At 40.4% G+C, this 24,789-nt stretch overlaps 1 protein-coding gene across 3 annotated transcripts in view; it reads left to right on the forward strand.

Annotated features, from left to right (window-relative positions):
- Positions 1–4,268: 4,268 nt before the first annotated feature.
- The window catches only part of kcnip1a (Kv channel interacting protein 1 a), a 35,628-nt gene continuing 15,107 nt past the window's right edge, over positions 4,269–24,789 (forward strand). The window contains exons 1-2 of one of the 3 annotated variants that reach the window (XM_027289758.1): positions 4,269–4,358; positions 4,572–4,848. In XM_027289758.1, coding sequence (XP_027145559.1) covers positions 4,761–4,848 — 88 coding nt within the window. In that variant the 5' untranslated portion in view covers positions 4,269–4,358; positions 4,572–4,760. Of the gene's footprint in view, positions 4,359–4,571; positions 4,849–9,752; positions 9,828–16,087; positions 16,867–24,789 lie in introns of those variants that run through there. The other 2 variants (XM_027290687.1, XM_027290055.1) reach the window with 2 other exon arrangements.

Genomic DNA, 24,789 nt, shown 5'->3' on the forward strand with positions numbered 1-24,789 from the left:
TCATCACTGCAGGGGATATCTCCTTCTTGTAGTAGTGTGTGTGTGTGTGTGTGTGTGTGTGTGTGTGTGTGTGTGCAGATAGACAGTTGTCAGCAGCAGGGTGTCTCAAGAGGTGGAGGGGCTTTGCTAGAAAAGGAACGACAGATGAGAAAGATGAGAGGAGGGATGGTGTGTTAAGGTTTTAATTTCACCCAGAGGGGACATTGTCACTCCATCACTGCCACTGACACCTTGAGAATCCTGGGGCTCAAGTGGGGTGGTGGTCTGGAGTCGTCTTCCAGACCCCCAGGGCACCAGCTTGGTACTCACACCCAGAGATGAGCTCTAAAAGTGGGTTTCTCCTGCTGTTGTGTCTGGGCAGATGGGTCTTGATGCTGGAAGGTTGTTGTGTTTTTGATTTGTGTGTTGTCTTACTGCAGTGATGTGATTGTGATGTTGTCCTTGCTCAGTGTGTGTGTGTGTCTGTGGTAAGTGCTGGGGCTTGCATGGATATTGTCATATTATGCAAACCCAATCATACAAGCTAAAAATGTCACAGCCTGAAAACTGCTGAACGCTTTTTGTATGTGTACAGATTTGCCAATTTGTATTTCTTCTCTCTCCCCTTTGTGTTGTGATGCCTCTTTTATTCTCACCATCTCTCTGTCTGTTGTTGTGGCCGTATCACTCCATCTCTGTGTCTGTTATATTTAGAGCCGAAGCACTATCAGAGTGTACAGCTGGCCGTCTATGATTCAATTCTGACAGATCTACAGCTTTCAAAGCACTCGCCTCCCTTTTTGTCTCACTCATTTTTCGCCTATCTCTTTCTTTCACCTCCCTCAGTGACCTTTCTACTCCTTCCATGCTATTTTCACCTTCATACTTCAAGCCAATCCCACTTCTTTTTCTTTCTCCCTTTCCTTTTGTTTGTTTGTTTTGTTTCTTTGTACACCCTAATCGCTCTATTTCAAACCCATTCTCTCTTCAGACAGTCCTCATTTCCTCCTTTTATCGATGATATTTTTCACCCAGAAGTAATATTTTTCTCTTCTCTTTTAGCTTTTTCTTTGCCAGTTTGGCCCTTTTTTCAGTTCAATTTGAAGTGCGTTCTTTGCTGTTGCTGTGCGTCATGAAACTCTATCTCTCTCCAAGCTCCTCTTCTCTTCTCTCTTCCACCCCGAGCTTCAATTTTCTCCACGTCTTTATCATCCACTGTGCCTGTCAGGTACGTTCTACAATGTAGAGAAACAAGAGCTTCATCACTTTGAGCAAATCCACGTAGAAACAGACATCAAACAACGCAACTTCTAATTTAGGAAAAGACAAGCAATTATCTGCTATTACATACTTGAGTCTGTGCGCAAAGGCAACCCTAATCTCATTAATCATGAACAATGGGGGCGGTAATAGAGAAGCATGTTTATGCAAATTCCCCCACACAGTAATCTCCTTCATGCTTAATAGCCAAAACAGTGGTGGCGCCTCAGAAAACAATCCGCCCCCTTCTTCTTCTCCACTCAACCACTTCATCCTCTCTTTCTTTCCTGTTTTTCTGGCTCTTGTGCTGTTTTCTTTATCCAACCTTCCTTCAGCTTTCATTAAGTGTGAACCATGGCATTGAGACTGTGAAAAATCATTGATCCTAAGGCACACAGAACCTTTTCAGTTTGATAGCAAATAACCCAGAGACTGTGTGGGACCTTCGGTTTTACACCCCACCTCCACTTGGCAGACTCCATAGCTCATTCCCCTTCTCCTCCATCAATTCTCTCTATTCTTGTGTTTTTATGCCTTTCATTTGCATTTTTATTGTTTCATTGCTTGAGACTCTTTCTCTCTTCTTGCTGTCTCTCTCTTCCCACCCATAGCGTCTGTTTACATCTATTTCTCCATTTCTCCTACTCGTAACTGCTGTTATTGCATTTTTTTTTTCTGTATTTTGCATTCTAGCCCTGAGTCCAGTAACCATATGTGATTCAGAGCTAAATATAGCACAGGACATTATAAGATTATGTCCCTGCATCCTCTTTCCCCTTCCATCTCTCTCCTGTGCCTCTCTTTTTTTTCCAGCTTTTCCCCCTCTCTTTTAGTCTTGGCATGTCTCATGAGTTATGTGCAAGTTTCCAGTGATGATGATAGCGGCATGTAAAGTCTGGTCAGGATGAATCAAGGGGTCTGGTAAAGGTCAAAAGCATGTAATCAATTACAAGAAGTGATTGGCAGTCCTGTTATCTGGCTGAATGTGTATTGATGAGTTGCGACTGGGGTCAAAGGAATCAGCAAAGGGTCTTGAGATAATCAATAAACATATAAATGCTTATGAAGTATTAACTTTGGTGGCAGAGAGTAAACAAAGCACATTTACTAGTGCTGTATACAACTTTATACTATAAATACAAAAAATTGTATCTATGTAGATGATACATGAGATTAACTGTTATCACTTATCAGTGTCATGCATGCATGGTTTTTTGTTTTCTAGTCTATTAAAGTGGCAAAATTCTACATCAAAATATGAAGCTGCCAAGATCCAAAATATGAGCTCTGATTAGAAAAGTACAAATTCTTTGTTATAATCACACAGAATATTATTTTAGAACCATATTGGGTTGTAAAAAATATATTACCACTAATTATACACAAAAACTGCAGAAACATGTAAGAAATAAAATTATTCGCCTGATATTACCATTACCTTGTAATCACAGAAAATATTAAATAATTAATTAATTAAAACTATTTATTTGTTTGTCTCTATATGATACAAAAATGAATATAATATATACAGAAAATTGTCAATCTGCCTAATTAGCACTTTTTAAGTGTATTTTAATTATTAATTTACATCTCACAATACTTCTGCACAATTTAAATTGAGAACAGACTATTTCTGATGTGTGCTATAACGTTTACTTAAATGATCCTGTGTGTCATTTTTAGGGATTTATGCATAACCATGTTTTTATTAGTCTATAATCATCTGAAAACATACACTGCTGGATGCTAATAATAAATCTTACAAGCAACTGCAGACTTTCATTTTGTTGTGATTGTTGCAGTCCCTGTGGTGAAGAGTGGTAGTGTTTCTGCAGCTTCCTGCTTGATCTGGCTAGCACGCACATTTTAACGCAACATAATTGTTTCCAGGATGCTTAGCGATGAGGTAATGCATCTGCTCGTGGCTATGTAAGATAAATTGAACACAATTGAGAATTGGAAAGCTAAAGTTATCAACATTTACTACTAATGTGACTTTCAGCTAGTATACCACTCACACAACAACATACTACTGTGTAACTTTGCCTGGGAAATGGTGATCCAGTCTGCGTACTGTATTTCTACAATATGATTTCACGGGCAATTAGACCCAGGAACAGAAATCAAGAATAACTATATAGAAATAGTTATAGGAATAGGAATTTTAGGACATTTTCTCCCCCCCCATTGCTTTGTCTAATTAGAATTAGAACATTAATTGATAGAAATTCATTATCATATCGCTGAGGTAACTGGGCTTGTTAACTTGTTGTTAACTTGCTTGTTAAATAGCTCTGTCATTTTGCACTGCTTGGTACAATATAGTTTATTTTATTCTTCACAACTATTTTGTGAATTATCTTGAAACCCCCATGGGAACCACTGATATAGAGCCATCGGTATTGAACTTAAACGATTTCATAACAATCTAAAAACTGCTTCTCAGATCTCATTACTTCATCAGGATGTATCTACCTTACTGTTTTGTATATTATTAATAATAATTTGTAATATTTGATGTTTCTTCTTCAGTTTATTCATGCAGCAACCAGCTCAGGAAAAAAGAAAAAGGCCACAGATGACAACGAGAAGTGCAGAAGAGGATAAGCTCTTTGTCACTATCATCACAACCATTTACTAATCATGATGTGAGCTCAGCAGTTTGGACATGTAGCCTCTGTTTTAAGGTATTCAAATAAAGCATATTTATTATTTATAAAGATGGTAATCCCATAAAAAGACATAATTGTTGAATTTGCTGAAAAGAAGAAAGAAGCATAAATAGACACACAGCTCATTTTATAAACTGATGAAGTGTATTTATTAAGGGCTGTGGGAGGGGTTGACGGAGGAGCGTGCACGCGCGCCCGTGTGTGTGTGCGCCTTTGAGCTCAGTGTGTTTGCGCTGCATTGTGGGGAGCTGTCCATTGTCACTGGTGCTGAAAGTGGATTACTGCTTCCTCACTTAAAAGGGGGGGAATGAATTTGATAAGCAGGAGGGAAGAAAAGGAGAAGAAGAAGAAAGAGAAAACCAAGAACAGATCATGAGACTGCTTCATTACTGCGATCCCAGAGGCTGACTTGCAGATAGAAATGGAAGTTTCTTGGAAACTTGGATTGTAAGAACACCTCAAACTAGCTGAAGTTGTCTTTCTTGGACAGTGAGAGTTTATTTTTAGAGTTGAGAGTTGATTACTGTCTATACATGCACTCCTCGCTCTCAAGCACTCACTAATTTGGACATATTCAGAGGTGGTATGGAGAAGACAGAAGAGGAGTGGGGGAGGGAAAGCAGGGGGAGATCACCATTTCTTTTTTTATCTCTCTTCTAGCTCAGCAGGACGAAAGGCGACACAGTAAGAAGAGTGCGCTCTCCTCCGTTGGATTTATACACTCCACCAGAAGTTGTATTGATTGCCATTTCAGTCTGAGAGTGCTGCTAGAGCTGCTGATTTGGACCTGGAAACCCCCATCCTGCTCTGGCCCTGCTCAGCCCTGCTGTGTCCCAGATCACAGTCAGGATGACGGGGTGTGCCAAGCGCTGCAAACAGGGACTTGTCAAGTTTGCCTTGACCCTGCACAAACTGGTCACTGGGACTCTCATTAAAGGTAAGTGCTCTAAAGTGTCTTTACTGTATTTGTACAAGTGCAAATTTGTGTTTACAGTTTCTGTACATCAATTAAGTTGCCAGCATTGAAAGTAGTACTGCGCTGTGAACAGTCCAACCATCTTTTATTCTCAGCTTGTATCTTTTCTTCAATCATGTCTGGAGTTGACCTCCTTCTGATCAGTATGTTTTCCAGTGGGAGGAGTGAAGGAGACAGAGATGAAGGGAGTAAGAAGCTAATAGAGAGGAGAGATAAAGTTGATATAGAGCAAAGTGTTTGTGTGTGTGCGCGGTTGTGATAAATGTGGGTAATAAACGTGTCGGTGTGGCAACGGGGAAAGAGCTGTACACACATGAAGATGAGAGGAAGGGGAGGGTTTTACTATCGTGATTCATTAGTTGGTATTTGGTGTGTGTGTGCGTGCATCCATCATTCATTAAAATGGCATTTTTCAGTCTAATTTTGGTGCTTTTATAGTTATACGCAGTAAAGCAGTAGTCTAATTTTGGTGCTTTTATAGTTATACGCAGTAAAGCAGTGCAGGAAATACACACAAAGCTGCTTCAGAAACTGTATGCGATACAGCAGCAGCCTGGAGGCGCGCGCACACACACACACACACACACACACATACATTTACAGTATAATGCTCTTTGAGCCAATTGACATTATGTCTGGAGGGAAGGGAACATCAAAGAAGTCAGTCACACACATAAAGTAGTTGGACAAAGACATACCCAAACACACACACACACTTTTTCTGCACATTTGTGGATGGCTCAAGCATTCAGCCACAGTGGGTAGAGTTGCCCTCGAGGTCTCACTCTCTCTCTTACACACACACAAACGTCATAAAGGAGCTGCTGCTGAGGTCTGGTTGCGTAACTAATTAGTCCTTTAGAAGAAAACCTCGTTAAAGTAAAAAGAAAAAAAAAAGAAGCAGTAGACAAACATATCTTTGTCATACACACACACACAAAGACATAAAAGACACACACATGTAAAACACATGTATAAAAAAACAACAACATAATACTGTACACAACAACCATTAAAACAACCATTAAAACACCCACACTGACAGTAAGGAAATGAGCTGCAGAAACTAGAGATGTTGGTCTGCAACATATCAGAGTCCCAGACACACAAACAAACACACACACCTTTGGACACACACAAATAACACACACGCACGTCCATGCACACACAGGACTACATCTGCTCTTTTTCAGAGCTTTTCCGGTGGGAGCGAAAGCTGCATCTGCAAAAACATCAGATTAGACAACGGCCATAAAAGCAAATAGGCTAGACACACACACACACACACACACACACACACACACACACACAAATTTCAGCTCCTTAAAGCGCCATTACAGTTTTGTAGTTCTATGGATTGTCTTTACTATCCATTGATTTTTTATTTAGGACATCTGTGTTTTAATCAAGCATGAAGAGAAGTTGCCCTGAGCCCTCTTCGTTTAAAATCGATGAACACCAGGTTTGGAAATAACTAATTACACATGATTCCACAGTTAATAATTTAATGGCAAACAGTGGACATGTAATATTGAGCACTATGCTGGAATTTAACCTTTACATGTTTTCTTACTGAGTGCTGGGGTCCATTTAAAATGACTTTTAGATACTGCCTGCTCCAGACTGGATAAACTGGTTATGAAGCCATTTAGAGTAAATGAATCTAATATAATATAATCAGCGTTGTTTTACTTGGTTTTATGTTTTTCTAATGGTGTCTGATATTTGAATATTTAGTTGTTCGTAGGATGTATTTTTCCAGATAGCTAATGAAGGTCAGATAAGAAAAAAGCTGCATCACTAATGTGTCTATGATAATTGGAAGAGTGTGCAGCAGCATGTTAAATACTAAAGTTAATGTAATCTAGTGTAAGAGACAGTCTGTAGAAGGTGCACAGACAATACAACTTGCATCTTTCACAGGAATTAAACACCCATAACCTTCAAGCTCCACAAACCTACACACTCCTCCTTTACTAAATAAAATTGGTGGCGTGCCCCTTTAACTCTCTATTTTTGCTTTAGGTCTTCTACAAAAACAACTGCTGCTGCCTCTGTTACCGTTACTCTTTGACAAAATAAAGCAATACAAAGTTTGTCTTGTATTTTCCATTGAACAAGAATAAATGTGTCTCGCTTTGGGAGCTGTGGGCAAAAATACAAAGGTCACAGCATGATGAGTCAACCAAATCTATTTAGTAAAATGCTGACATTAAAGGGTAGCCAGGGCCAGTACTTTCTACAGCCACCAGGCCTGGCTGCCTTTTATATACTTCAGTGTAAGTTACAGAATATGTTTCAGATGACCTTTAACATTCAACATTTTAGGACACTTCAAGAGCAACAGTAATAGATTTTGGAGGAAGAATATAGTTTTCTCCTCTTCTCTCAGTAGCAACAGGCGCTTTACATCACCTGCATGGGTGAGAAAATATTGAGGTTTTGCATATTCAGTGCACGGAAAGGCAATGCAGGTACAGGTATACTCAAAATGATTTGGGTCTGTGTAGAGCGACTATCAGAGCAGCATTGACCTCTGCTGGTAGTACTGAGGAAATGCAGGTTACCAGAAATAAAACCCCAAATGCAAACCTGATGGTTTTATATTTACCAGTAATTGAAAAATGCTGACAGTAAAGCTCACAAAAAAAATCAGTTTTGTAAAGACACAGATTTAGTAGATCTTAAAATAGCACAAATTATGTATGTATGTCAAACTCAAGTGACTGCCTGAAAGTATCTAAACGTAACATTAGGCAAAGTCAATGTGATTCGAGAGGAATATCCATGGTAAAGAAGCAAAAGATCAAATTTTATATGTAGTGAGGAACCAAATATGTATATCACACTCTGTCAGTTAAAAATGTATATATATATATATATATATATATATTGAATGGACAAATACAGAAATGGTTTGTTCATGAAAATGACAGGGATAAAGAAAAGAGATAGGGTTTCTTTTTCTACTTTCACTTTCAAAAATCAAGTTTATAAGACCTCAGTACGGGAGTCTGAGGTCTAATGCATTTAATTATAACTGTGATGCTTCCTGTTTCTTTGCAGTCAGAGTGATTTATCCTGGCTGTTTCCTGGAATCAACTACTGTATGTATTAAAGCCAAAAAAAGAAAAGAAAAAAGAGTAAATAATCTTAAAGTGCAAGATGGATTTCTCGTTTATTTGCCTCTGCTTACCAGAAATTTCAGGCTGGAGTTTAAAGACCTCATTTAAGCTCTGCTCATTTCTTCTTGCTGTAGTCTGATTACTTTGGATTCCCTCGCTGTCTGTCACTTTCTACACTGCCTTTGCTCTAAACTTCTCCTCAGCTTTCTGTCAGCTCTAAAAACCCTGCAAACATCGTGTCAAGCTGTGCCAGGCTGTAAACAGCCTGCATGAGTTCACTTATCCTATCCACGCAGCCTGTCCTCAGGTTCTTCTCTCTGGCAGACAAATCCAACCTGCTTGGATGCAGAACAGTGCGCCCTGCGGTGGTCTGGGCACAGGTGATGGCACCTGATGGCAGCCATCAGCAAACAAACAGTTTTTGGCTAAAAAAATGCAACAGACTCCATCTTTTTTCTTCAGCCAGAATAAAGTAAAGCTCATTGCGACCTATTCTTTGTATTTAACCACCTCACACTAGTTAAAAATGTCTTTAAAAATAAGTCTTATGTTTACCTCTGAAGGTTCAGTGGTAATCAGAAACAAACTCCCTTCAGAGGAAACTTTCCTGGAGGAACAAAACAAGAAATTTAAAATGTGCTGACTCCTCTCAGTCTTCAAAGCATGCCTCTGTTGGGAATAGGCGGAACATGCAATCTTAATCATCCTTCTCCTCCTTTCTGTCTGTTTGCCGACTCGACTGGAAGAGCTCATTTCAAAAAAGGGCCAAAAAAAGTCAGCTGTTGCTTGTTGAAAACAGCTTAAAACATTTTCATTTTAATGTGACTCACCATATCGGAGTATTATCTTTCCTAAAAAATATTTAGAAGTGTACAATTTTTATAAACTCAGTATTTAATGCTTCTTTTCTTTTCATTTCTCGTGTCTTCTCATGTCTCAGACTGCACAGCAGAGGGCGTCAGATTCCTCTTCTTCATTTCTCACCATTTGTGTAATCCCACATTGCCAGGGCAAATCAGAACAAAAGTTGAGTTGAGTTGAGTCTTAACCAAATGATCCATTAAATATTCAGCGTCTTAAAGTGCTTGCTGATGAAGCAGCTCTTCCCCTGATGGTTGATGAATGATGACGGACACTGAGGTGGATTTTCAGTCCTTGCGGCTGATGCTGGCGTACCCTCAGATCTGAGGTGTTGGTTATAAGTACTTGATGAAATATTCAGCAGCTCACCCCCTTGTCAGATATTCTCTTCAGGTCCCCCCTCTTTGAGTCAGAGGGACTTGGTTGCACTTTTGTATTCAGAGAAGAGAAGGGAGGAAAGCAGGGTGGATGAGTAAATGAGAACAGAGAGCAGGGAAGGGGAAAAAATGAGAGGACGGAAGTGTGTGTGTGTGTGTGTGTGTGTGTATGGCCTTGCTCTTTTCAAATATGTGGGTAAGAACACGTGTGTCTCTGTGCACACAAGCTTTGATGTGGATATTAGACTGTGCTTTCCCCAGTGTGCACACTCTGCACCTGTGTTACATACTGCTGCTTAGCTCCAAAATGCTGCCATATCACTTTTATTGTGCCATAGGGGACACAGTGCATATTTAATACAAAATATAATGAATAATAATTCATATAGGAAAGGCTCTCAGGGGAGGAGACACCGTTCATCCCCCACCACCACTGTAATCAATCCCCCCAGCTGCATACAATTAACACTTCCATCACTCTCATATGTTGGGGAGGGAAAAAACAAGAGACTCAGAGGGGGAGAGTCAATGGAGGTGTTTGTATTCAATTCACAGAAACCACTGGGGTACTCTAAAGGTATGAGACTTTGCTGTAGTTAACAAAACTGTAAATTTCAGTTTAATTTGTACTTTTGAGAAAGCTAACACTGCTGTGTCATGTGCTAACAATCTGTATCCAGGAATAGTAATAGAGGTTGTCAGGCACTCGAGTACAGTAGCACCCACAGGCAAGGTGATGCTGTCTGTAAAACATTCATGCCAAAAAACAAAACAAAACAAAACAAATCGTAGTAAATATTTAAACCAAATTCATAGATAAATAGTTTGGTGTTTGTGTGTTTCTTACTGGTTTATGTCAGCTCAAGCTGGTTTTAAAGAGCTCTGCCAAATGTGTCAACTGTGGATAGACCGGAGGGAGTGGGTGGTGGCCGGCCGCAAAGTGGAGTTTTTCACATCCTGACAGGTGACATAAAGTATGTGGGCAGCATACAACCGTGAATCTTTCTGAGATATTCACTGTGAGACAGAAAAACAGCAGCCATAGCCTTGAAAAGAGAAATAAAGCTCAAGACTGCACAGGCCTGTTCCTCCACAGATTAGTCTGTTAGAACCGGGCACCAGTACAGGAAAGTCGTCAGCCATTTTGTTTTAAATCAAATATAAGGTCATTTCGTGTCCAAATTATTTGATATAAAAGCAGATTTTCACTTGTAGCCACATGTTTTGGCTTAATTTGCCCAGATTTTTAATATAACAGTGACCTAATTTTTCTCTGAATTTGTTTCTGGTGCTTATTGAAATATTAGCCTACATTTAGTAATTGGCTTGCTAACATCAACATGCTTACATGCTCATAATAACAATAACCTGCTGATGTTTAGCAGGAACTAAGTTTACCACAACCACTAATATTGTGTGTTAGTATGCAAATTTGCCAGTTTGCACTCAACCACAGCTAGAGCTAGTACAGCATTTTTTTAAATTAACCGATTTTCAAAAAATGCCCAAATTAATGAAAGATACTTGTCAGTTTGTGGAACCCAAGTTAAGTTTTTGTAGTCTCATGTCCCTGCAGCTGGTGTGCGGGAAGTCTGGAAATAACTTCATATGATCTGTCTCAGTTAATTATTTCTGTTTTGTAATCCATCTGAGAAACAGTATAGAACTTTAGTTGTAAACCGTAAAGACATGCCTATTAGTATATGACATGACCAGAAAAAAGTAATAACCTGTAAACATAATACTCAATTTGTATTTAGTGTAATAAATTATTCCAGAATTTGTTAGTAAAAGTGTGGAGAACCAGGAACAGCAAAGCAATTGGACCCACCTGCAAAGATTTCTATTGATTTGCATTACTTGTCACTTCATTCAGTCACAAATGATGACATTTTTACAGTGGCTGATGGCAGGTTCTGATCATACTGTAGTTAGCCGAGTAGCATAAGTCACCATAGTTACTGCTCTAGTAAAAAACTGAGCTAGCTCTGTGATACCAAACAACTAAAACCCAAATCTATCTATCATATCTTATGAATAATTAGCTCATTAATCTTGCTTAGTGGTACTGGACCTAGGGCGATGTGTACAATATTCACTCCCGTCTGAGCTGTTTGGTCTCCACCAACTCCTTTAGCTGCTAAATGCCTTAATATGTTCACCAGCTCATCTCTAACTTTGTTTGTCAGCTCTTAGGTTCTCAAGTGAAAGGGTGTATTTCTTGCATTTTTGCTCAGTGACTAATCTAAATAAAAATATTGCTGAGTTGGCTAACCAGGGAATTGACTATTCATTTCAGATCTATAGAAGAAATAGTCCCACTGATTTTTTTTAGCACCACAAGCGAAATTCCATCCACCATCATTGTAGCAGAAATCTCAGATAATGACATACATGGTGTGATGCTAATAGTGGCAATTTGTTCTTTATACATTTGTGTGAAATGATCCTTTAAGTGATTTTATGTATCAGCATTTGTAGCTCCATATCAAATGACTTTTTATCAGTGTTTACTCAGTTGCTGCACGTTGATTGCAGTCAAGCCTTGTTGCACAGACATGTGACTGAATTTTTGCAGCAGGGATTGGCCAATCTCTGCAGGGTTACACCTCGCCCCCATGTCTATCAGGATCATTGAACTCGTCTCCTCACTCCATTAAATCAAACTGTTAGCTCTGATGACTCAGACGACACTGAACCCGTTTGAGCCAGTTAATGGCCTCTATCTCCATGAACTCCATCTCTCTGTGGTGCCTCCCTCCTTCTTTTTCCTCTCCTTCCCTCTGTTCTGTCCCACCATCTTGTTTCTGTCATTTTTTACTCCCTTACTCCCTCATTCCATCTACCCCCTCCCGCCTTCCCTCCTCACCTATGTCCTCTACGTCTACCTCGTCCACCCAATTCTCTGTTCTCATTTAATTCTCCCCACCTTATCCCTTTTCCTCCATAACATATCCCCATCTCTCTTGCCCTCCAAATTCTCCACCCCCATCTGTCTCGCTCTCTTCACTTCCCTGCCTACAGTTAGTGCTCCCCTGTCTCATTTCTTTCTCTCCATTCCTTCATGCTTCCCATCCCAATTCTCTACTGTCATTGCCTTCATCTCCTCTCCTCTGCATGGTCAAAACTATGACAGTTTCCATCCAGCCATCGTCTGATAAGAGCAGACAGCAACTAACCAGACAATTTATTATTCACTCTCTTCTCGCCACATTTCCCGTGCTTGTCAACACCTTTTTTTTCTGCTGTCAAATACTTTCTATCTTTTCCTTTTTTTTCCACTCCACAGTAGACTAACACCATCCTTTTCTTTCTTTTCCCCTTCACTCGTTCATCCAGACAGCTATCTCAATCTAGTAAAAGGTCCATTGTGTAATGGTTAATAAATGATGAGATAGAGGTATGCTGGCACTCAGAATGGTCCACAGCACCCTGGACAGGAGAGTAGTTGCACAGACAATGTCAGGCTTAATGTCTTGGAAGAGTTTGGCACTTGGCCTAATGTGATGAACCTGTTGCCGTGTAGTGTAATTGCACTGCAAGAGCAGGTCAGCAAAGCTATTTCGGTTTCCTTGTTTGAACCATGGAGATGTTAATGCCTGAATTACTTGGTCTGTTTGTGTTTGTCAGCAGGATAGTTAAAATATGTATGAATTAGATTCTCTGAAAGGATTACAGTATAAATGTCATAGTTTTAGAGCAGACCTGAATATATGTGATGAAATATCCTAAACTCAAGGTTCACTTACTCGCTTTCTTCTGCAATGCGTTATTTTACTGATCCATAAATCCTATAAATCTTAGTTTTATAACCTTGAGAATTTAGTGTCAAGTAGTTTTTTCAAGGAATTTGCTTTGGTACATTTGGTGCATAACCGTCACAATCAACGTAGTCAGATATATATATATATATATATATATATTTTAAGTGATGATTAATAATTATGATTAGTCCTTAACTGAACTACTTGAACACTTAAACACTTCACAGACTGAGGAGATCGGGGTGGTTCAAGGAGTAAACAAATGTTGGTGTTTGACACCTGAGACAATATTTACTACAGACAGTCTGTGTTTAATTTTTTCTTTAATAATGATTCATAACCTTGATAGGGGGTTGTTACTTTAACTATGACAGTAACCTTGAGAAGTAGTAATTTTACCTCAAACCATGACCTAGTAACAGTTTTATTTTTGCCACCATGATTTGTAACCATTCAGGAAAGCAGCGGCGGATGATGAACAATTATATGTGTCGTTCTGGAGGACAATGACAAACAATTTATTTTGTTGTTTAGTTTTGCATTAACTTGCAGTCTTCTGCAGCAAATGGGACATATATACATTATATCATAAGTAAGGAACTTTAATTATGTGATAAGAGGCGATGTGACTGCAAACATTGTCCCTGTTAAAGGACGATCTCTGCCCTTGAATGTGAATATCCTCCTTGATCTTTCTCCGGCCCTCCACTGACTCCTGGTCGATGACTTTGAGCTCTTCTCAAATGATGCTGTGACCTCATTTGTTGTTCACATGTTCACAGACAGCTGACGTCATGCTTTACCCTGTTACTCAGTGTACTTGCCATTACAGTGGCTACAACAGTTATTGCAAGTGATGTTATCACTCAAGTCTTCTTCCTCTTCAGGGTCTTTAGGAACTGTACTTTTCAGTTTTACCATTAGCTTGTTGGATTCTTTGGAGATCTCACGTTCAAGAATGAATCTCGTTGCTCAAACAGTTTGCTCTGTAATATTTGCATTTCGTCCTCTCTCGCCCATTTTTTACAGCCTTGAAGCTAAGATATTATAACTTAATTACAGACCCAATTATCTATTTATCCTAAAATGAAAGTGATGTGAATAGTTTCTTGTAGTTAAACCCCAAGAACCATTCAGTTTTTGGAGTTTGTTTTCTCGGTGTACCTACTGCTTTCCGGGATTCAGGGTTTTTGAACAACTTTAATTGAGTTCTTTTCTATTGTGGCTGACAAACCAATCTCTCAGGGCTCATTTAGTAGCTGTTCTAGTGCTTTTGATTGTATCGCACATTCTCCCTCAGAAGACTGAGTTGTCCAATTTTTCATGAAGTTGCTGATGTTTCACTTTTCACTTATCCATGTTGGCATAAAGATTGAGCATGAGATTCATTCTTGGAAACAATAGTGGATAAATCCATCTCACCACATGGTCCATTTAGAAACTGTTCTGAACTGCTATTACTGTGGACATTATACTCTATAGTATTTAGTTACTGATTACATTGTATGCCCTTCAAGTAAGTTCATTCAGTGCTGTTTGAAACCTGGCATTTATAAAATGTCAACTTTGCTGAGACTGATCAAAACAGCCTGCTTTTCAGCTTTCCCACTGTGTTTTGTTTTCTTTCAGTTTATTCAGTGGATTTTCAATGTGTTTGTTCAACCAAAAGCCTTTTTCTCCTCACCGATAGGCCTAGATGTGTATGTAACCCTTCCACTGAAGTTAAACATCATCACTACAGCAAATCACGCTCTCTTATCTCGTCTATTCAGCCGAGCTTTCAGAATTTAATCAGCATGTCTTGTGTGTGGCGGCTGTAGTGTGTATTCAAAAGCCCATTTCTTTCTGTTGATATATTACCACGCTCACTTGTGGGTATTTGTGCATGCGTGTGTGTATGTGATACGTGAGTGGTTGTGTGTGAAATGTTTGTTAGTGTTTGACTTTGATTAAAGACTGCTGTTAGATCTGTCTCTTTCTGCAGAGCTGAAAAAGGAGAAAGAGGAGAGGTGTGTGTGTGTGTGTGTGTGTGTGCTGGGGTGAGCTCTTGCATACCCAAAAAAAATGTCCTCACCATTACACACACACACACATACTTGCCCTGCAGTGCTCCTTTTTTTTTATCACTTTCTTTGTCTATCTGCTTCTCATTTTCTTTCTCTTACAGTCCACACCTCTGTGTCTCACCTCCGCTGTCTCTCTCTCTTGTTTTTACTCTGCATTGATCCTCAGCGTGCAGACTACTGCAGTCAGTAGCTTTTAATGAATGTCATGGCCTAATGGCTTTATCATTGGCCTTGATGGCCTCGGCTCAGCCACAGCGATGGCTCAGCTGTAAATTGTTTTCTTAACTAAAGCCACGTGAGGAATTTCAATAGGGGCTGCAGTCGATGGCGTTGGTGCAGCCTGCCAATCTCGACAGCAGGGTATTACATGTGGGGCAGCAAAGGGTTAAGCTTGACTGACAGAGGAGTACATGTGTGAGGTGGACTGTGTAGTTTCCCTTAGCTGTATTGTCGTAGAGGATGTCTGAGTGTGTGTAGCTGATGGATTCATCAGTGGACTTGAGAGCAAAAACATGTCTGAAAACAGAGTGTTGATGTCGACGCTGACATATGCGAGGTGGCAGTACTGCATATGTAGTGGTGTCACATGTACAGGGCTTTGTCCATGACCAACTAGCAGAATGATTATACACACGCACACACACACACACACACACACACACACACACACACACACACACACACACACACCACCTGTCAGACTTGTGCATGTAGAGATAAAGCAGAAAATACACTCTCCACAGTCGGAGCGTTGTTTGCCTGCTGAATAGTAAAGGGAGACTGATCAGTCTAGCCCCCCCGCCCCTCTCTATCTCCGTTCACCTCTTGCACTCTGCATCTCTCTCTCTCTCTTACACCCCCTTCTCCCACCCTCTCCCCCTCACTTTGCCTCCCCTGCTGTTGGCGAATCCTCCCAATTTGTCTTTGTCTCTTCTTTCCTCTTCTCCTCCCCCATTTCTCCTCTCGTCATTTTCTCATTCCCTCGTCCTCGTCTTTCTCACTCTCCCTTGAGTTTTTTTGTCCTCCCCTCTCTCTTCTCTCTCACACACACACATCCCCTTTCTCACTCTCTCCGTCTCTGTCTTTTCCCGTGCAACAGTGTGCAATCCGTCTTTCCCCCACTAGACAGACAAAGCGAAATAGCGACTGAGACGAATAGGAGGGGAAGAGGGAACAGAAAGGAGTAGAGACGGGGAGAGAGGGAAGGGCTGATACATAAAGAGGCACAGAGGAATTGATGGAATGACAGTCTGGTGTCAGGGGACACACTGACAGAGAGAGAGAGAGAGAAGAAAAAGGGAGGGTGTGCATGGTAGAGGGAGAAAGAGAGATACACGGGATGTAAAATAGGCAGCTTCAGTGACAGCGTAGACAAAGGTAGCTTCAGAGTGCATGTGCGCCCTCTATTTCATTCACACTCTTTCTTTCACACGCACGTAGAAATTCTCCCTCTCTCTCTTTCTCACTCACTCACTAACTCACACAGACACACGCACACACCCTCGAGCAGAAGCAGCAGAGCTGAGTGGGTGTGAGGCAGCATGAGAAGTGATATCTGTACTTCCACACATACAGCTGGTTGATGGACTAACTTAATTACATCACACACACACACACACCTAGTGCACGCACACTCACTAGCACACCTTGATTAGAGGCGGGCAGAAACACACGTATACACACACAAACGCAAGAGCATACACAACGTGTCTGCAGCCAGAAGTCAACATGGGTCTTGTGATGGGAACCTTTTCCATGCAAACCAAGCAGGTGAACTACCACAAAGGTAAGAGAATATATATTTTTGAACATTTTCAAATTTCTCCCTCAAACATACTCGTGATGTTTTCTCCAATGTGAGCGCATTCATGTGGCTGTCATATGAGAGAGGCACTTGTCATGTTGTTGTGTTTGTGCCTTGATGATGAAGTCTTGTATGTTTGCTCTCAGAGTCATGAATATTGCACAATAAGTGCATTATGGGAATGAGCTGGCCGTATAGTGAATAGTGTATAAAGTTAGCAAAAAAAAAAAAGTCATTCATTATTGGTTTATGATGCCATCTGTCCTGTGGATTTAGGAATAGGAAAGGGAAATGTGTGTGCTTGTATGCATGTGTATTTGCAGCCGTGCCATTGGGGATGTCTATAAAAGGTGATGGTATTTACCCCTGTCTGCTCCCCTAACCAACCTGTTTCCTGTCTGCCCTGCAACTGTTTGACAGGAGGAAACTGGCACCGCCACTTGACGCATGCATGTTAATGTTCGTGCCTGTTATAGACACAAATAAGTGTGTGTAGCCTTGTCCAACAAAAATATTTATGCATAACATTCTCTCCTAAAATATAGGAGTCTATATGGGGGTCGTACACTTTGTGTGTGTTGTGTGGAGACTGTGGCAGCGGTGTTTATATGTGCGCAGTAAATCAGTGTGGTGTAATCCGTCAGCCTTTGGCCGTGGTGTGTCCTGCTCCTGTTGACCTCAAACCTGATGGTTATCACCGGCAGACACAGAGCTGCATCACTCAGACTGAAGACACAAACTGAAAAACAGATCAGATCAGGTCACATCACAGTGTGACGTAGAGGGAAAGACACATTAATTTCTTATTGGACCATTTATCCTGTGTAGTTCAGTTCGTCAGTGAGATCATGTAAAATAGGCTGTGTGTTACATATGTTGTGCCAAACACCGTGGAGGCGATCTCAATGAATGTGCTGTGAATGTTGTGTAAATCCCTCTGGAAAATTCCTTTGAGCTGTTTATATTTTCTGTGTTATACCTGTCAAATACTACAGTCAGATCACACAGAGTATTTAAAATGGATGTGAAAACAATTCACAGACACTATAAATGCTTTTATGAAATACAGGCATATATAGCATCCTGCGTAGGTTGTTTATTTTAATTCCTGGCCCAAGCCTCATTATATTGCATGGCAACAGCTCTTCAGCGGATACTTCAGATCTGTGGTGAACAGATACTCGAGGCACATTTTCAAACTATAGAAAGATTACTGAGACAACAGGGAAAACAAATGTCTTCTTCCATTTTTGAGCACAACCCATTTCCTACTTAAAGGAAGGCAACAATGCTTACGAAGCAACTGAGATGTATTTTTATCCAGTTTGTTTTTTTTGTGTTGTAAAAGCTCTCCTCTAGTTAGGGTAACCTCTAAATAGTAGCCACTTTGAAGTGTGCGCTGTTGAGATGTGAGCAAGAGGGTGATAGATGAGTAAAAGTGGGAGAGAAAAATTGCGAAAAGTTGTGAGTGGAGGCGAGGTTGCTCCTCAGGGGGCTGCAGTGTGAGTGTCAGTGAGTGTGTGTGTGTGTGTGTAGGTGTGTGTGTTTCTGTGCGTGTTTCACCATCTGCTGCAGCGTTATAAAAAGTGGCCTAATGAAAGCAGGGCAGGATTCATTTTGCATGGAAGGTTGGCCCATCCTTGATGGCACCGACCAGCTGGGATGGACCCAAAGTTAACTTGCAGAACTTTTCAGGATACATTTTTTTTTTCTGACTTTGTGCAAGGCAGTCCAGATGACTAGACAAAACTGAAAAGGAATGCAACTCAACTGGGCTTTACTCTTACCATTCCTATCTTGAGGCGATTCTCCTACAATATCCTCCTGTGATAAAAAATCGTTACAAAAAAGTGTGCAGTATATTTTGCTTTTTTGCTAAAAGACATTTGGATTAAGGCACATTTGCCAGTTCAGACCAGCAGACACAGAACAGATCATATTGTCATATATAGAGCTTATACTGTGGTCAACAACAAGCAATCCGATTAAAAAGTATTAATTATTTCTATGAAGTGACTCACTGTTACCACAGGGTAGTGGGACCTCATTCTGTAGGTACTGTGCCAAGTCCAGCAGTGACCATGTTTCAGAGTGTGTGCACTAAAGAAGTAACATTTCACCTCCTCGCCACTGCTGACACATAACTGACTTGTCACAATCAAAACAATGGTCTTAGTCTTGGGTAATCACATTTTAAGTTTGGAAGACATTAACTAAAGGTTATGATTTAAATGTAAGACAACACAGCAGACAGCAAAACATTTTAATGTTATTATTTCATTTTAGGTTATTTCTTTTTTATAAATGGTTCATCCTTTATTTAACAATTTTATGAGACCAGATTTTGAAAATAATAATGTGATTTAAGAGCAATGAACAGGCCAGTCAGTCCGCATATTGTACAGTGCAGTTATGTAAGATCATTAAATAATAAAGATTGAACTATTTATCACATAAAACTAGTTTGCAGAGCTGCTTGTGTTTTCATCCTTAGCCTGATTTAGAGCTGACTCCTTTCCCGACTGTTGTGGAGCGTATGTGTTCAGAACTATTGGAAGGTAAATAGACTTTTATTTATATAGCACTTTTCTGGTCTAGTGACCACTTAAAGTAAAGTACTACCTGCTCATCACTACTTCCTATACAACATGCTAATGATAATACTAAGCTACACAAATAGCAGTTTGGGGTTCATTACCTTGCCCAAGGACACTTCACCTGGACTGCTGGGAATCAAACTAGCGACCTCCCCATTACTAGATGACCCACTCTACTAGCTGAGCCACAGCCGGCTTCGAAGGAGAGTTCTACTGCACAAGATAACCTGATAAATGCAGACAGCAAACCAGTATAGTAACTTTAAAGAGAAGCAGGGGCTCTGTTGATAGTCCATGATTTAACCCTGCAGTAGCTCTGGAGGTAGGGCAGGTCAGATGTTAATGGCAGGGTTGGTGGTTTGATCTCCAGCTGCAACCTCTTGTTTCCATTTCAAAGTATCCTTGAGCACTAAACCCCTGTTGCTTTCCATCTGCCGTGCAGGCTGAATGGGAGGTACAATGTACAGTGCTTTAATATAAAATGTCTTAACAAATTCAGTCCATTCACAGTCCTATCTAAAGCAGTTTATCATGATAAATTGACCCAAGAAATTCAGAGTGTTGCTATACAAACTGAGGCAGGTGTTTTTGTTTTTGGTGAGGTTAGCTAAATGAAGCTGAACTGATACTGTGGCCTACATAAAGTTATAACTTTTCCTCCAGAGGAACTTGAAAGCAGAGCTATTAGCTGGTGTTCTGACCAGCTCATATGGCCATAGGTTGCCGTTAAGGAATTTATCTATAAGTCTGTCGTCACCTGAGGCCAAAAAATAAATTTATCCACTGTCACTGTGCACAAACTTCTCTGCTCTTATGAAATATTTCCCAGTGGGTATGTTATAAACTACAAAACCTACACCTTGCCGACACATTCATCTCCCTGTCCGTTCGCTCCATTTCTTTTTGCCTCTACTTTCATTTCTCTGTACTCCCTTGCTCTGTCAAGTGAATTTTCCTTTTCCTTCTCTTTGTCTTGCTCACTCTCACCTCGTTTCACCTCCTCATTTAGTCTTTTATGTGTTTCTCCCTTCAAGTTTTTCTTCTACCGCTCCCGAAGCTGCTCTCCAATTGATCTGTGGCTATTCGTCTGCGTTTGCTGTTTATCTCAGGATTTCTGTCTGTCTCTTTTGCTCTCTTGAACCCTCACATCTCTTTGTGTTGTGAGATTTGCACAGAAGATAGCCTTGTTCTACTCTTAAGATCGCTCCAACAGTTTAAAGCTTTCATGTGGAGTTTTAGTTTGAGGCCGGCAGAATATATGTAAATAGAAGAGAGTTAATGCGAGTCTTCTGGAGAAGAAATGCGTTTGGCTCAATGTGTCCATCTGCTGCAGGGCTAAAGAGCTGAGGGAAGAAGAGCCCTGTTTCTTTAATAGGCTTTCCAGTTTCCACCCCTCTCTCTCATCCCTGCACATCAAAAGAAGTGCACCAAAAGGGCCAATTAGGACAGAAAAAGAGCTTTATTAAGCACATGGCAACATGAAAACGTGTTTCTACTTAATCCCATGCCCAAAGCATGTGTGTGTTTGCGTGCCTGAGTATGAGCGTGTAATGATGAAATTGTGATATTACAACCCCATAACTCATATGTCTTCACACTCTGCTCCATACTTTGAAGATTTTCACAGGAAGCATATTTTCTATTTTTAAAAAATCTGCCTGTCATTCAAGATCCTCTGTCAGCGTTTGATCATTCGGTGTTCCAAATTAAACCCACGTTCAAGCATTTTATTAGATAAAAAATCAATATACCGTATAAATAAAGATACTTTATTTGCATAATATTTGCAGGCACATGCTTTGCTCAGTTCTGCAAAGATAAACAACATTTTCTATGCAATTTATCTTCGTAGACAGCTCAGCCCTGTGCTTGCCTTCAGGCCTTTGTAATTCTGGAGCCAATGAGAGAAATGCAGATGATGAATATAGATAGCTATTTAGCTGTGACTACATGGTCAGGCCTGTATGCAGAGTTGTGACAGCAGTGACTCACATTACTTGAACTAAATTAATGTGATGGTGGAAATGAGACATAGAGTAAACTCTAGATGCTGTCAGTGTAGTATTTTACACCACATGCATTAAACAAACTGAAATCTCAGTCAAACTGAATTTAAACCAAACTTGTTATGCAACATAAAGTACATGGACATAGGACATACAGTATGTGTCCATTGAGCAGGCAGTAGGTGGTATATTTGGATGTGAAAAACACATCATCATCATACTGAAAATAATGTGTTGCTCTCTCTGAATTTTAAATTTTAAATGTATTAAGCTTGCAGTCCCATACCAACCTGTACAGTATCTGTTATATAAACATGAGTGGGTGGAGATAATGCAAGCACAACAAATTAGCCATTTCTATTTACATATCACTTAATTAATCCCGACAGGACCAGTTTTGTGTCGGATAGAAAAATAATCTGTTTTTTAATTTTTGCATAGAGCAGCAGAATAACAGAAAATCTCTATTCCACTAGTGTCACACACACCAATCAGCTTTTCTTTCTTTTTTCTTAATTATTAACAAGCTATCACTGAGGTGTCGTCAGTAAGTAAATCTACACCTCAGAGACATAAAGATGTGTTGCAGTGTGAAGGAAGGACAGAAAAAAAAGATGAACAGCTTAAATTACCCACCAAATAAAAAAGCTCAAGAAAGCCTGTATGAATCTAAGAAATGGGCGACATTCATCACAGCTTTCACTGACACTCGGCAGTATGTAGTGTTTCTGTTTATTTCACTGTGCACGGACACTGGGAATAATACTCTGACTGTTCAGCTGTTAGTATGTAAAAGTATGTAATCTGACTCTTAAAGATGTGTGTGTGTGCTCGTGCTCTTGTTTTTGCTATAAATAATATATGATGTATCCCTGTGCCCTCATAAGCGTCAGGTCAGTGACTCATGGTTCATAGCTGTGTCATGCAGTTGATAGATATCTTCTCCACACTTGTAAACCGATGCAGCCCGTTACAACATTTTGCAATTTAACACTTCTCTTAACTAATGTTACACTATAGGTATTAACAGGGTAGATGTGGAGGGACAAAGTATGGATGTCATGTGTTAGGATGGTCTGGAAGGACGGGTTGAAGGCTCGGAAGGGGTAGACTCAGTGTTGCTGCTTATAGTTCCCAAGATGGTTTCTTTAATGAGATGTGGGAGAGTTATGTGTTATGGATGGGGGGAGGAAAGAAGAAAAGATGAAGGGACAGTGGGTAGCGGATAAGCAAAAGGAAGGATGATGTAACATTAATGGATGAAGGGAAAGGAAAGGGAGGGTGGGTGGGTCGAGAAACGTAAGACAAATGGCCAAAAGGTTTGACGAGTATGAGTGGTTAGAGGAGTGGGTCAGTGTGGCCCTGCTCCTGAACTTAAGTTAGTGCTGCTGGAGACAAGGTGGCATATTCAAATCAGTTGTTTTATTCAACTGTCAGTCTATAACTCTAACTTTCATACATGCATATTTATATTTATATTAGAGAAGCTGGAAGCAGTGAAATATTTGGTATCTGGGCTTAAAAATGAACAATTTGTCAATTATCAAAATAGTTGACAATTAATTTTCAGTGAATTGACTAAATGTTTCAACTGAGTGAAGGGAAACTACTTAATACTGTTGGACCTTCTCTGCCCCTCCAGGAGCGCCACATCCAATGGACTGTCTGTCAGTCTGAGTTCTTTCTCTTCCCCTTTTCAGTCCTGCAGGCAAAAACCTCTTTAAACAATCTCTCAAATCCTGGCGAGTCTTTTCCTGCTGCTCCTTCCCTCTGCCAGTATGTGTGTAATGTTTCCTAAGGCATCACGTCCCATGTCAAACTAGTTTGCTTTGAGAAAAATGGTGGAGCAGAAACTGTGTCGAAGAGGAAGACAACTCGGCTCTCTTTTCCCAGCGTCTCTTTTTAGTTTTCTTATCGATTCTCTCTTTAATCACTCTCCATCTCCTATTCAAACGTTTTCTCCCGCTTCCTCTCAAAACACATTTCTGCCTTTTTTGTGCTTTAGTCGTCTTTTTCCTCTCTACACATCCATCTTACCGCTTCTCCATCACAATTTCTCACTCTCTCCATCTATCTTTGTCGCTCTGTTTTTCTTTTCCTCCTCTCCCTAGATGATGACAGATCAATAGCAGAGGCTCCTTTAATTATTCCCTTTTTTCATAATGTGATGGGCTCAGGCAAGAGGCTCAGCATGCGTCCACTAATAAAGATACAGAGGAGCATCTGTGTAAGGAGTCATTTGGACAGCAGCAGATATTAGTATTGATTTTCCTAATAGACATGTTCTTCCCTGTAGAAAGCCACGCCACCCCGATGAGTAATTGCTAAATCCTCGTGCAGCAACAAGACAGTGTCATCCAGCAACATGATAGATTTATAAATGAACTGTTAGGGAATCTTTCAGGAGGAAAATGGTGAGTTTTTATGTTGCAGGCCTAAATCATAGCACTGAGGTCGGTCTGAATGTGCTGCTTTGAAGAGCTGAGCTGATTTTCTGAAGCTTCTACTCAGCAGTTTAATCTTAATCAAGATCTTTAGAGTTTCATTTTCTCTCACGCTTGCTCCCCCATTTTATTACTCTCATTCTCTTTGTTCTTCCATCCTCTTCTCTGGAAGTGTAGTGTTTGCGTGTCCCACTCGCTCTCTCCTCTGCCTTTTCCTTTTTTGCAATACCACTCGCCCACTCTCATGGCTCTTGTTACCCTCTTTCTTTCTTTTGCTCTCCGCATCGCACTCTAATCTCCAGCTGGAAGCTTTCCTTGTGTGTTTCCTCTTTCTTTTTCTTCATCATTCATTGCCAAATATGTTTCAATCTCCGCCGTTGCTGTTGTTTTTCCTTCCTCCTTTATGTGTGGCCTTCCTACCTCCCACTCTTGCTGTTTTCTTCTTCTCTCCTCTGTCTCTTATCCTCTCTTTCCTTAAAAAGGTGACGTGATCTTGTAAGTCTGCAGTCATTCCCTCACATGCCTGCAGGGAAATGCAATTCCGCGGTAATATTATACACACAAACACAAAAACAAACACACTTGCGCACATGCTCATTTTAAATTCTTGCTCTTTCACTCTCCTCTGTAGACAGTTTGCAATGATTACTTGAAGGAGAAACATTTCTGTCAGTGTGTGGAAACGGGCCTGTCAGAGACAGGAGGGAGATGGAGATATGAGATTGGAACAAGCCAGGAACAGTGTTTGAAACGACAGGAACACTAGGCTGATATGGTCGCAGAGATTTATAGTGAGAGATGCCCTGATAAAGGTGTATTTGGCGTAGGCCGTTTGCCTAGAGACAAGTTCACAGATAA

Source organism: Larimichthys crocea, chromosome I (genome assembly GCF_000972845.2).
Source record: "Larimichthys crocea isolate SSNF chromosome I, L_crocea_2.0, whole genome shotgun sequence".
Taxonomy (NCBI): Eukaryota; Metazoa; Chordata; class Actinopteri; family Sciaenidae; genus Larimichthys; species Larimichthys crocea.